Raw genomic sequence first — 14096 nt, 5'->3', positions numbered from 1 at the left:
GACCCCAGGGCCGGATAAACACCCAGACACTTAGGGTCACTACCTGTGGACAGCCACCACCCAGACTCAGTCAGGCCACAGCTGCTCACCCCAGACAGGCTGCCCCTATGCCATCAGACACAGCCACTGGCCCAACGCACCCGTGCGCTCAGAGCCACGGCCTCACCTGGGGGACAGGCTGGTGCAGGGTCCCCAGTCCCTCCCCCTCCACTCACTGCCCTTTCTCCTTCCCTAATCGCCTCCCACCTCCACTGCCAATCCGCTTCCTCCCCTCCAGTCTGGCTCCCTTGACACTCCTGGTCTCCGCTGAGCTAATGACTCCCTGAACCCCAGCACTAATCAAGTATCAAGTGGCTGCACCCGCTGAGACTTCAGGCAGGTGCCGAGCCCGAGATGCAGCTCTCGTCTGTCTTCCCCATCCTTCCCCCACCGAACGTGTGCACAGAGGCCCTGTCACCAGGCCAGGAGGGCGGGTCCCCGGAAACACCAGGGGACTCTCTCGGATTTGGAGGGGGTGTAGAAGGTGACTGGGCTCACGAGAGACTGTGAATCAAGTCCAAGAATCTTTATTTCATGAACAAAACTACTGTGTAAAGAGAGACGAGGCTGAATGGGCCCCTTTCTAAGTGGCCACAATCCAAGGCTGGTGAGAGAGGGTGGGTTGGGCTGGGGTGAGAGTGCATCGCAGGGAGAGGAAACCCCAGGTCCAGCCAGAGGAAGCAGGAGGGGAAATGGCACCAGGGTCGGAGGGAAGTTGGGCAGTGGGGGTCCAGGAACCCCCTGTCCCGAACCGTTCCAGCCATCACAAGCCCCACTGGGCGGGGAGGGGGCAGGGAGGCGCTGGGCCCCTGTTAGTGCGTGTCCGAAGCGGCCAGTGTGTGCAAATCAGCAAGAAGGAGGGGTGCGGAGCCGCTGCCCCCACCTCACCGCCCCCCCCAAACAGGCAGCAGAAGCAAGGGTAGGGGGCAGCGGCAGTATTGCTTTAGCCATCATGCATGGCGCGGGTGGGTGATGGGGCAGGAGGAAGAAGGCTGGATTAGGGGTGTGAGCCAAGCCCCCTGCCCCCTCCCACCCTGGAGGCTCCGTTGGCAGGATTCTGAGGCTTGTGGAGGCCCAGGAATGACCAACCCCCATCGGGGGCAGACCTCGCCTGGATGTTCCCCCGTTGGGGCTGGCTCTTCCTTGAGGCGGAGCCAAGGGCCTGAAAGGGGAGAGACAGGGCATGACAAACCTAACAGCTAGCTGGCACCTCCCAGGCTCTCCAGCCCCCTGCCCGCCTGGCCGCCCACCTTACCGGGGCTATTCGGCCACCTGGACACCCGTACAGTTCTCTTTGCTTTCTGAGGTGATGGCCAAGTATTCCGAGCTGTGGGGGCAAAAGCCAGGTGTCCAGCGACCCCATCGTCAGTCTGGCCCATCCCCCCATGGAGACTGATGAGGGTTGAGGTCTCTGTTCCCCAGGGGCACAGGGGTCAGAGAGAAGAGGAGGTGACAGGCTGGATCCTGGGGATCCAAGAGGAGCCCAGGCTGGAGGTCTGGAGCCCTGAGTGTGAGGGAGGAGGGGTTCTGGGGGCCTAGACTCCTAGGTCGCCAAGGGGTTGGGGTCTGAGTCTGAGGGAGCAGCGAATGGGGGTCTCAGACTCCTGGGTCCTGGCAGATAAAAAAGGGCTAGGGCCTAGAGTCGTGTATCTCTGGGGCAGACGATGCCAGGCCTGAGCTCTGGATCCTAACAGAGGTGGGGGCTAAAAGAGGCTGAGCACGGAGGGGCGGGGACCCAATCGCAGCCTCACCCCATCTCTGGCACCAAATGGTCCCCTCTGGGGAGGACTGGCAGATGGTGCCTGGGTCACTTCCCCACCCGCCTCCCCGCTCAGCCCATGCTCCCCTCTGGGAAGCACTAGGCGTTCTGGGCTGTTTCCCCCTCCTCAGGACCCCACTCACGCGTTCTCTTGTGCGGCAGCCTCCGTGGCAGCGGCGATCTTCTTGTAGCAGTAAACCATCTCTGCCACGAGCCAAATGGTCAACACCACGATGAGCACGTACATCATGATCTCGGACACGATGGACGCCATGTCTCTGTTGGCTGCAGGGGCCAGGCAGGGTCAGGGGGCAGCCTGAGTGTGTCCTGAGTTGGCTGTGCAAGCCTGGGCGCGTGGTTTGACCTCCCTGGGCCTTGTCTGCAAATGAGGCCCGCTCTCCCCCTAGAGGCATCATTGTTACTGTGGTTCTTAATAACTGGCCTTGGAAGAGCTTTCAGATCGCCCTGAACCTGTCTCCCTGCGTAACTCGAGGATGCCTCCACGTCATGCAGGTGATTGTAAGTGCCCCAGAGCTGAAGCTCTGCAACGAGAAGGCTCGGGTTCAAATCCTGGCTCTGCCACTTGTCAGCTGTGTGACCTTGGGCAAGTGACTCAGCCTCTCTGTGTCTCAATTTCTCCACCTGTAACAAGTTGATAATCACAGTATCTCCTTCATGGGAGTGTTGTGAGAATTAAATAAGCTTTTAAAACCCTTATAACAGTGCTGATAGATGTTTACTATTATTAATATCATCACTGTTATTACTGGGTGAAACAGCACAGTAGTTAATAGCAGGGCTCTGGAGCCAGACTGTTAGGGTCCAGATCTTATCTCTGCCTCTGCTGTGTGACCACAGGCAAATGACTCCGCCTCTCTGAGCCTCTCTTCCCCTGCCGTAAAATAAGGATGATAATACTCATGCCTTCTCACAGGGTTGCTGGGAAGAGGAAATGAGTTAACATCTGTAACCTGCGTGGATGTGCCCACAGTCAGCACTCCCGAAGTGCTGGCTATTTGCTGACGTTTTCCGGAAACCCTCTCTCCTTTCCACAGCCCTGGCTCTTGCCAATGTCAGCTTCCTTTCACGGAGCCTAAATTTAAACTGTAAAAGGAGCATGTTCAGCCGGGGGACCAGAACGCAAACCCATGGTGGCGTCCTCGGCCGGATTTCGCAGGTGTCCACCCCGTATCCCCAGCCCCTCCTCCTGGATGGCCGGGACCTCATTTTCCCCGCTGTTCCCACGTGGTCTTCCTCCCCTAGGTGTGTGCTCATTGCTTAGTCATGTCCGACTCTCTGCAACCTTATGAACTGTAGCTCGCCAGGCTCCTCCGTCCATGGGATTTTCCAGGCAAGAATACTGGAACGGGTTGCCATTTCCGCCTCCCCTGGGAGTGGGCACTTTCTGCTGCCCCACCCGAGGCAGATGGTACCAAGGCTTTCTGGGCCACAGGGAGGGGGGTGCAGGGTCCGATGCTTCTCCCCTGCTTCCCGGCAGCAGGAGCTGGGGACAGGACTCCACACCTCACCCGTTTGTTTGTTCGCTTGTTCTTTCACTCCAGAGATACCCTGAATGTGTCTCCTGCGGTGAAAGCATGCTCTCGCCCAGGCTCTGTCCTGAGTTCTTTATCTGAACATCTCCCTGACTTTGAAACAACCCCAAGGATACAGAGAGTCCAGGCTTCCCATGTCAGCTGACCTCCAGAAGCACAGAGTTGAATACATGTTGGATAAACCTCAGTGGTAAAGAATCTGCCTCCCAGTGCAGGAGACACAAGGGATGTGGGTTCGATCGCTGGGTTGGGAAGAGTCCCTGGAGTAGGAAATGGCAACCCATTCTAATATTCTTGTCTGGGAAATTTCATGGACAGAAGAGCCGGGTGGTTGGGCTACAGTCCATGGGGTCACAAAGAGTCAGACATGACTGAACACACACACAAGCAAGCATGGATAAAACTCAGTCATCAGAATTCTCACCCCTGCTCCTAGAACTCACCAACCAAATGGATTAAGTAAACTGGTATCCTGCTCTCCCAATCAGATTAGGACGGTGGCAGGTACAGCTCTCTAGGCCATCTGCAGGACAAGTTTACTGAGGACTTCCCTGGTGGCTCAGAAGGTAAAGAATCTGCCTGCAATGCAGGAGACTTGGGCTCGATCCCTCGGACGGAAGATCCCCTGTGAATGGCTACCCACTCCAGTATTCTTGTCTGGAGAATTTCACAAACAAAGGAGCCTGGCAGGCTGCAGTCCACGGTGTCACAGTCAGACACGACTGAGCAACTTTCACTTCACCTCACTTCAGAGAGGAGAAAGTGCCAGGCAAGAATGCAGAGCCAGGACTGCACCCAAAGCCAGGAATCAACTCCAAGTGGAACTGACTGCAGGGTCTGAGCTCTTATCTACTCTTAGAAGCTCCCGCAGCCAAAGAGAGACTTGGAAATGGCCGTGGCATGTCCAGGGCAGTCTCCATCAACCCACAGACATCTCAGGAGGCGGGGCTGTCGTCCCCTCCCCCCACTTCACAGATGAGAAACTGAGACAGGGCAGTCACACCCAGGAGCAAAGGCAGTTTCTCTGAGAAGGCCTTTGATCTCTTCAAAATCCCTGAATATTCCGAGAGCTTCACCTGCGTGCCCCCAGGGGCAGATCTGAAGCCCCAGCCTGCACGTCTACAGGCCAGATGTCTCGCCAGCCTCAGTCACCACTGCGCCTCCCCACCTGCTCCCCTCTTACTGGGTGTGTCCAGACAGAATAAGCCTTCCTGTCCCCAGATGCCAGCCTCACCCCTGGTGGGAGACACCCAGATGCTTCCTACCATCTTCTGCACCCCTCCCAGCTCAGTGAAGGCCTCATCTCCAGCACCCACTGCTCCCTTCTTTGGAAAGGACTCAGTTCATTACTGAGGGGTCATGACCAGGAGGCAATACCAACTGATGGGTAATGTTGAAATGGCAGTAAGACAGTGGCTTGTGATAAAGAAGACAGCAATGGCTACTGATGCTAACAATTCAATAATACAATGGGGAATGAAACGCCATAGAGGGACACCTAATGGTAAAAACACTACAAAACGAGCCAGGATGCTGAATACATACCAAATAAAAATTTTTAAAAACTATGACATGACTGATAATATTTTAGAACATATAGCATGGTGGCTAAGGGTTAGAAAAATGATAATATGGTGGATAATATTAAAAATACTCTGGGATGATGGATTATAATTTAAAAAAATATTGTTGTTATGTTTGGGGTTTGGTAATGTGAAAACACTATAGCATGCTACTGCTAAGTCGCTTCAGTCGTGTCCGACTCTGTGCGACCCCATAGACGGCAGCCCACCAGGCTCGCCCGTCCCTGGGATTCTTCAGGCAAGAACACTGGAGTGGGTTGCCATTTCCTTCTCCAATGCATGAGAGTGAAAAGTGAAAGTGAAGTTGCTCAGTCGTGTCTGACTCTTAGCGACCCCATGGACTGCAGCCTACCAGGCTCCTCTGTCCATGGGATTTTCCAGGCAAGAGTACTGGAGTGGGTTGCCATTGCCTTCTATAACATAACATACTATATCACAATGGGTAAGGTTAAAAAAGCAGTACTATAACATGGTGGATTAAAAAACACTGGGGTATGGTGGATGGTGCAAAAAATACAGGCTCTGGGAAGATAACAGAAATAGTCCTATATTACATAAATATAAGTCCATGCATGCTAACACTTCAGTCGTGTCCAACTCTTTGTGACCCTATGGGCTGTAGTCCACCAGGCTCTCTGTCCATGGGATATCCCAGACAAGAATACTGGAGAGCGTTGTTATTCTCTTCTCCAGGGGATCTTCCCAACCCAGGGATGGAACCCGAGTCTCTTAGGTCTCCTGCGTTGGCAAGCGGGTTCTTTACTACTAGCACCACCTGCCAACTAAATATAAGTCCTGCATTACATAAATATAAGCCTCCCACATATACTGGGAAGCAGTATAATGTGGTAGATAATGTTAAAAAAAATAGAGGCTCTTCTGGGACCTGGGCATGCCTGAGCCCAGTCTCCACCATGCTGGGGAAGACAGCATCATGAGCAACGGCTGAGCCACAAGATGGAAAGAACCTGGGTGCCCAAAGGGCATCCAGGAAACTTCCTACCCCCTGACCCTTCACCTGAGCACAGATTTGGGAGATGGGACTGGCCCAAACTTTGTTAAGCCACAATATTTGGGGGTGTCCTTTTGACAACTCCTCCACCATCACCCAACTCACCAGGGCAGGGCTCCATCACTGACGTCTGTGGGTGGCCACCCACCCAGCATCGTGACCTACACCAAAGAGTTGCTCAGACATGTCTCCTGAATTGAATTCTGCTAGATCACTTTGCTAATGCACGTAAAAATGCTAATTACCAACAGGAACCCACAGGCTCTGGCTGACAGCAGAGTATAGTGAATCATGCCAAGAATAAAAACAACAATCATACAGGTTGGGCTGGGTTCAAATCCAGGTCACAGCTCTGTGACCTTGGCCTTGTAATCTTACCTCCCTGAGCCTCGGTTTCCCCATCTGCAAAATGGGGATAAGAAGAGCCTCTACACCAGAAGGTGGGTTGTTTTTTCATTGCTAAGTCATGTCCGACTCTGAGACCCTGTAGAATGTGGCCTGCCAGGCTCCTCTGTCCATGGGATTTCCCAGGCAAGAATACAGGAGTGGGTTGCCATTTCCTTCTACAGGGGATCTTCCTGACCCAGGGATCGAACCTGCAACTCCTGCATTGCAGGTAGATTCTTTACTGTCTGAGCCACCAGATAGTGGGTGGGAGGATTCAGTGAGGGGCTTCATTCAGGAAGATGAGGCCAGCCCCCGTCTTGGGGAAGGGGGGCACCAATGCACATGGCCCGTGATGGTGGCATGTACTGATGGCCCCTCAGGACTCACCTGCCATCCTCTTTGGAAGCCCAAGGTCTGGGATATCTCCCTAACTCTCTAGGCCAATGGCCCCTGGGGCCCTGGAAAATTCCAATTTACACCCAATCAGAAGATGGTTCAGGGAAGGAGTCCAAAGCAGTTGAAGCCGAAATGATGAAAAATGATTCAAAACACACCTTAGATCTTTGCTGCTCAGCGTGGCCCCAGACCTGCAGCCTTGGCCTCATCTGAGACAGAATCCTGGGCCCAACATGGATCTGTTGAGTCAAGATCCAAACAGGACGACCGCATATGGTAGAATCTGAGGAGCCCCACCACAGGTGACACCACTGATTTCCTGTCCCAGGTGACACAGGGGGGCAGGACTAATGCTGTTGACAATCAGAAGCACCACGACCATGGCCCCCGTGTGCCGAGGCCCTGCTGTGACAGACACACCAGCCTCGGACCCCCAGCATCTCACTCCATCCTCACCACTTCCCCCACGACATCAGAATGGCTCCAACGACACACCGAGAGAGACACCGTTATCGCCTGTTTCCTACAGGACGATACTCAGGCTGAGACAGAAGGCACAGCGCAGGAGGCAGAGCTCAGCTCTGCACTCAGCACTTCCGTGGGACAGGCCCGCCATGACCTCTCCGTGGCTGAAGGGAAGTGGGGGCTGGAGCTGCAGTCCAGGCGGGAGGTGTTGCCTCCACCCCCTGCTGCCCAGGCGCTGAGCCAGCCTGTCCATCCGCCCCCACTTCCGCCATCTGTCCCTCCATCTGGCTGCCCGGGGGCCGGACTCACCTTTGTCCACCACCTCAAGGTGGATCTTTTTGACGACGCTGGTGTTGTGCTCGTAGTTTTCGAAGAAGAGCAGGCGGTACACGTGGCACTCGTAGTCGCCCGAGTGGTTGTAGGTGACATTGGTGATGAAGATGGACAGGTCCTGCAGGTCCTTGGTGCCCCGGCTGCCGTTCCACACCACGCGGCCCTCAAAGCGCTCATCCTCTTCCAGTTGCAGCACCTCGTTCTCATAGCGCAGGATCTGGGGGCAGTGGGCGCGGGGTCACTGCCAGCCACCCCCGCCCCATCGAGACCTCTATTCTGCCCCTCGCCCTGATGCACAGACACAAAAGGACCCAGACTGTGCCCAAGCCCTGACACACACACGCTGCTGCACGTGTTCCTTGCCCATCCTCCGGAGCCCCCATTCAGCCTTTCTGGTCTTCATTCTCTACCATCTTGCCCGGCCCCCAGACACACTCCCCAGGCAGGGCGAGAGACAGACCAGTTCTGGCTGTGGAGACTTCAATTCTCTGGCAGGCCCTCAGAAAGTTTATGGAACCCCCTCCTATGCAATTCAAAACACAGAGAGTGAAAAGGAGGTCAAAAAGTTCTGTTTCGTTCCACGGTAACAATCTGAGGCATTTTTTGCTGGTATAAAATAATTCTGATGACATATATTTTGTGACAACCGTGTGCAAGGTGCAGGAACTCAATTCTCACACCAGCCTCAGAGCTGGAGAGTACCCGCTCCCCCTTCTTTATAGAGGAGGCAATGAAGATTCAGAGGGGTTCAATGGCTTGCCCAAGGTCGCCAGCCGGTTCTGGTGGAGCTGGCATGTGGATCCAGGTCATCAGAAATGGCACCTGGGTGCAAACAAACTCGCAACCCCAACCGGAACCCTGCTCCCCGTCACTAGCTCCCGCACAGATGCCCACCCTCCCGTGCCAGGAGCCCACCCACCTTGACAAACTCCTCTGTGCCCTTCTGGCGGAAAGTCCACTCGGTGAAGGTCTCGGCGGTGGTCTCACTGCGGCGCTTGCAGGAGATGCACAGGATTTTGAAGGTCATCCCGTACACGGCCTCGGTCTCCGAGTCCACCTCCACGCAGCCCCCCCAGGCTGAGGACACTGCAGGGACAGTGGACTCAGGTCGAGCCGGGGCACCCACCACCCTTGGCAATGCCAGGCTCACTGGCTGACAGCTCTCAGGCCCCTTGGAAGCCATCTGGTTCCCCTTGATTACGATCAGGAATAGCCAGAACCAGGCTCGGAGCTTGGCCCTGCCACCAGCTATGTGCCCTTGTTGAGTCCCTCATCCTCTCTGATTGCCCCTGTGAATAGTGAGGGAAACGATTGTCTTTCTTTTGGAGGTGGCTGGGCAGGTTCTTTAAGGCAGGTAAGGCTGCAGGGGACCTGATACATTGTGTGTGCGCTCAGTCGTGTCTGACTCTTTGCAACCCCTGGACTGCAGCCCACCGGGCTCCTCTGTCCATGGGATTCTCCAGGTATGGAGAATACTGGAGTGGGTAGCCATGCCCTTCTTCAGGGGCTCTTCCTGACCTAGGGATCGAACTCGGATCTCCTGCATTGCAGGCGGATTCTTTACTGTCTGAGCCACTCCGGAAGCCCAAGGTACACTGGATGCCCCCAATCAACAGGGCTGTTACTGTGGTCAGTAACTTAGAGTCTGTGCTACCCAAGTACCCTTTTCTCAGGAGGCCACTTGTCCAAGGTATTGCAGTGTCTAGGTGGTGGGACCAGAATTCCAGTGGCGTTAGAAGTTCAAGGTGTTCAGCTCTCTAAGACCAACCAGCCCCAGACGAACGGGTTGGGAGAAGCCAAGGCCTCAGAGAAGGAGGTGGGCACTGGATCCAGGGCAGAAAAACACTTCAGCCCTGCTCCCCAGTCCCCTAAGTTCCCGACATCCACCCCCTCCTATCTTCTCCTGCCCCAGGCTCCTCACTTCCTGAAGCCAATCCCACCCCCATCATCTTCTCAAAACTCTGAGCTCTTTCCCGCCACAGGGCCTTCGCATCCCCAGCAGATTCCAGTCCCTTTGAGTCCCTCATCCTCATTCTTACCTGCCTCCTCCTTCCTGCTCACTAGCTCGTGCTGTCTTTCCAGCTCCGAGGCTTTTCCTTTGCCCCCCCATCCTTTCCTCTATTAATCGGGCTTTTCTGCCCTCCTCCTCTGCTGTCTCTTTGCATCTCCCTGAGCGCCTCAGTCTTTGTCGCCCCCTCTGTATCTCTCTCAGGGATCTCTCCGAAGGCCCCGCTTTGTATCTGTATCTCAGGCTCAGATACCCTCTCTTGGCCTCTCCATCTCGCCCTGCACCCTTCCCTGTCATTTTAAAACTCCATCTCTCCCTGTATCTACCTATGTCTCCATCTCTTTCTGCCTCGCTCAAGTTTTTCTCTCTCCACCGCTCAGATCCCTAACTCTCTGGCACACTCTGCACCCCTCTGTCTGTCTTCCCCCTCACTTTCCAGCTCCCCAGTCTCCCAGCGGAGCACTCAGGAGTAGTTCTGTCTCTCGCCGCTGCTTCCCTTCCGTCTCGATCTCTCCCCGTATCTCTCTCTCTCTCTTGGTCTCTCCGTCTCAATCTCCGGGCGCCGCCTCCCCCCTCCCACCTCCCGAGGCTGTAGGTGTCACATTGCAGCCTGCGGGGCTCTCCGGGAGCAGCTGACTCCGCGTTTCCTCGCCCCCGGCTGGGCGCCCGCAGCCGCCGAACCGTGCCAGCCTGGCCCTCGCCCGCTCGCGCCCACCCGCACCTCTGCGCCCTCCCGAGCCCCGCTCCCCGCGCGCACAACTTTTGAAGCGGACTTAGCCGGGCCGGGGGATGGGGTGGGGACGGCCCTCGCCCGCGGCCCAAAGTCCCGAGAGCGAATCCCGCCGCCCGGCCAGTGTGCCGGCTGTGCCCCTGCCGCGCGCGACCCCCGCGCACTCACCCAGTGCGGCGCCGACCACGAAGGCCAGCAGCGTCCCCATGGCTGCGCTGCGCACGCTGCGCCCCCCTCCCGGGCCGCCGGTATTAATAGCGGGCGAGAGGCGGCGGGACCCGGCGGCGGTTAGAATGTCCCCGGGAGCGCGCGGGCGCAGCAGCTGCGGCTCTGGGACCGGCGATGGGGGAGGGGGGGCGCGGCCCCCCCGCTCCGGTTACCGCCGGGGGCCCAGCCCCGGGGCCCGGCGTCCGGGCATCCCCGCCGCGCGGGCGGCGGCCGCTGCTCGGGCTGCTGCGTTCGCGCGCGCAGCCGGACACATCCGCCAGGTGCGCGGACCCCGGCCCCGCTCCGGCTCGGGCGCGCTAGGGCGCGGGCCGCGGTCTCCTGCGCACTGCAGCGGCGGCGGCGGCGGCGGCGGCCACGGCAGGGAGGAGGGAGAGGGAGGGGGCGGGATGAATCACCGCGGGGGGAGGGCGCGGCTGCCCAGCCTTTGCCGCAGCGGCCCGGGAGGCGCCCGCCGCACCGGCCTCTCCCGGTGGTGGCGCAGGGACCGCGGCTTCGGGCGTGGGGCGCGTGGTCTGGGCGTCGGGCCCCTCCAGACTGCGGGGACCCCCAGATGCGGAGTCTGGGAAAAGTGACCCCCCAGAGTCACAAGAGGGCTTGGAGGGCGGTTTGAGGGCAGGGCTCCGGACTTTAAATTATGGAGGTCATCCCCCTGGAATCTCCAGGGGAACCTGGCAGGAACCTCCTGGTGACCTCCCCCTCGAACCCCGGGCACTCGGGCCTTGAGGTCACTGTGTTGGAACCCAAGTGGGCTTGGGGGGTGTCAGGCTAGGGCTACCCATAATACTCCAGGCCCCTCCCAAGCAGGAGGGACACCCTGGATCCAAACCATAGAGGCTGCTCTGCTCTGGGTACTAGAGGTGCCACGTTTCTAGAAGAGGACCCTTCAGTGACCCCGCTACCCTCTGTCTCTGACGTCATCTTCTACTCCTCCCCCTGCGCCCCCCACTCCCTGCCCCACTGCCGTCGAGGCCCGTGCTCTTTCCAACACACCAAGCTCACTCCCAGCTCAGAGCCTTGGTCCTTCCTCACCTCTGCTTGGACCACTCTTCCCCTAGGTGACCCCAGGGCTGCCTTCCTTTCCTCCTGCAGCTCTTGGCTCTAACATCAGCTTCATCAGGCCCTCCGTCCACTCAGAACAAACTGCCTCCACCGCCCCTTACTTGACCTCCTTTACCAGGTTTTTTTTTTTTTTTTTCTCATAGCAGTTGTCACTACCTGACATTATACTCTTCTTCTTTATATGGTTCCTCCATTCACCTCTTGTCCTTCCAACCCTGGAAAACAAGCTCCCCCAAGGTGAGAACACTGTCTTGGGCACCAATGTGTCTTCAGCACCTTCAGCTGTGCCTGGCACCTTGAAGTGTTGTTAGTTGCTCAGTCGTGTCCGATTCTTTGTGACCCCATGGACTGTAGCCCGCCAGGCTCCCTCTGTCCATGGGATTTCCCAGGCAAGAATACTGGAGTGGTTTGCCATTCCCTTCTCCAGGGGATCTTCCCAACCCAGGGGTCCAACCCGGGTCTCTTGCACTGCAGGAAGATTCTTTACCATCTGAGCCAGTCAGGGAAGCCCTTTGTCACCTTGCAGGTGCTCAATAAATATTTGTCAAGTGAATAAATAACTACCAGTGCTAGAGCCCTGCTATATGCTGGGTCCACTTCTACCTCCACAAGCATGTATACAGCAAGTTCTGTTATTAATCTGCATTTTACGAACTGGGAAACAGGCTGGGAGAGGGCCATTCCCTTGCCTAGGGTCACGCAGGCAGCCTCAGGTGGGTCTGGAATTCTGCCCGAATGGCAGGTAACTTGTCTGCTAAATGAAAAGGATGAGGACAGGGGCTCTTTCGGGACCACAGTGAGGAACTTTTGGCTGAGGGTTGCTTTTTAGGTCCTGACCTCCAGTTCTAGATAGGGTGAAGTTCCAGAATCTCCCCAGCCCAACTTTGCCAGGCAAGAGGAACCAAGGGTGGGGCTGGCCCTGGGGCAGAGGGAGAGGAAGCCAGGGACACGAGACACCTTTGTGGTCTGGGCCTTTGTGCCAGCACTTCCTGGGGCTGTGAAATTCCCCTGCAAAAAATAACTCTCTTGCTGTTCCGGTCCCTCCTGTCAGGGGTGGCAGGCAGAGGCACAGTAAGGACAGGTCTTAGGCACCACACAGGGGCACCTGCAAACTGATGTTCACTGAGCACCTACTATGGGCTTGGTGCCATTCTAAGCACTTTACTACTAACTCATTTAATTCTTCTACAAGATGGATGTTAACATTATTTCCATTTTACAGGTGTGGAACACTGAGGCACAGGAAGGGTAATTTGCCTCAGTCGCTAGCTAGAGGATAGGAGAGGCTGGCCCTGTCTTTTACCACTTGTGGTCCATCCTGCCCCATCCAGCCCCTCCTTCAGTCCTCTGCCCCAAACCATCAAGATTCTTACAGCCTGTGACCTGTCAGAGGTCTCTTTTTACCCTTCATCATTCACTCTGGAACCAGAACATGATTTGAGACAGATCTGGGTTCTACCTGGACCAGAGGTTTTGCCTCTAGGCTCATTTCTGAATTGGTAAGATAGGGTCCAGTGGCCTCAACTTCTGGTGTCGGGGGCCTTTGTGTCTGAAGGTAGAGACACCAGGGGCTGGGCCTTGCCTCTCGGCTGAGTAGTGCCAGGTATATAACTATTTGTCTCCATCTCATGGTTTAACTGAGAACTAAATGAACATTTGGGTTTGCTGGTGACTCAGACGGCAATGCACGAGACGGGGGTTTGATCCCTGGGTCAGGAAGATCCCCTGGAAAAGGAAATGGCAACCTACTCCGTATTCTTGCCTGGGAAATCCAATGGACAGAGGAACCTGGTGGGCTACAGTCCCTGGGGTTGCAGAGTCAGATACAACTGAGCGACTAATACTTCAGACCTTGGCACAGAGTCTGGTACATACTTGGTCCTCACTATATGACTTAACTTTTTTCCTCCCCTGATTTTTTTTCTGCCATAATAGTAACCTTTATTGAATATTTACTCTGTGTGGGCCCTGTTTCAAGTAGTCACCTTTATTAATTCCTTGAATCCTTATAGAGTGGTTCTCAAAGTGAAGTCCCTGGACAATCAGCATGAGCATCACCTGGGAACTTGTTGGCAGTGTACTCAGCAGACTCATGGCAGGTGGGCTGAATTTCAAACTGAGGGTGGGGTCCAGCTTTCTGCTTTTTAAGAATCCTCCAGGAGATTCTGATGCAGCTAAAGTTCGAGAAAACTCACTTCTAAAAATCCTGAAAGATCGGTGCTATTCTTTGTTTTTCTTGACCACTCTGTGAGGCATACAGAATCTTCGTTCCCTGACCTGGGCTTGAACCTGCACCCTCTGCAGTGGAAGCACGAAGCCTTAGCCACTGGACCACCAGGTAAGTCCCTGACTGGTGCTATTCTTATGCTCACTGCACAGAAGAAGCTGAAGCTCAGAGGGGTTGAACTGCTCTGGGTGACATGCCTGCTAAGTATCAGAGGTAGGATAGGGCCAGGCCACCAGTTTGTCCTTGGAGCCCCCACACTGGATCCTGATGGTGCAAAGCTGCTTAGGAATCCCAGGTCACGTTGGTGCCTGTGGCCC

General features: G+C 56.0%; 1 protein-coding gene across 1 annotated transcript; it reads right to left on the bottom strand.

The window, feature by feature from the left end:
• Nucleotides 551-10808, bottom strand: SCN1B (sodium voltage-gated channel beta subunit 1). The gene is made up of 6 exons (XM_018063385.1): nt 10434-10808; nt 8447-8613; nt 7504-7744; nt 1942-2083; nt 1295-1366; nt 551-1201 (listed from the first exon to the last, which is right to left on the bottom strand). Exons 1-5 carry the CDS (start codon nt 10471-10473, stop codon nt 1300-1302), a joined length of 657 nt encoding a protein of 218 aa, XP_017918874.1. The 5' UTR covers nt 10474-10808; the 3' UTR covers nt 551-1201; nt 1295-1299.

This window comes from Capra hircus, chromosome 18 (assembly GCF_001704415.2).
Source record: "Capra hircus breed San Clemente chromosome 18, ASM170441v1, whole genome shotgun sequence".
Classification (NCBI taxonomy): Eukaryota; Metazoa; Chordata; class Mammalia; order Artiodactyla; family Bovidae; genus Capra; species Capra hircus.
This window is presented reverse-complemented; position numbering and strand designations above follow the sequence as displayed.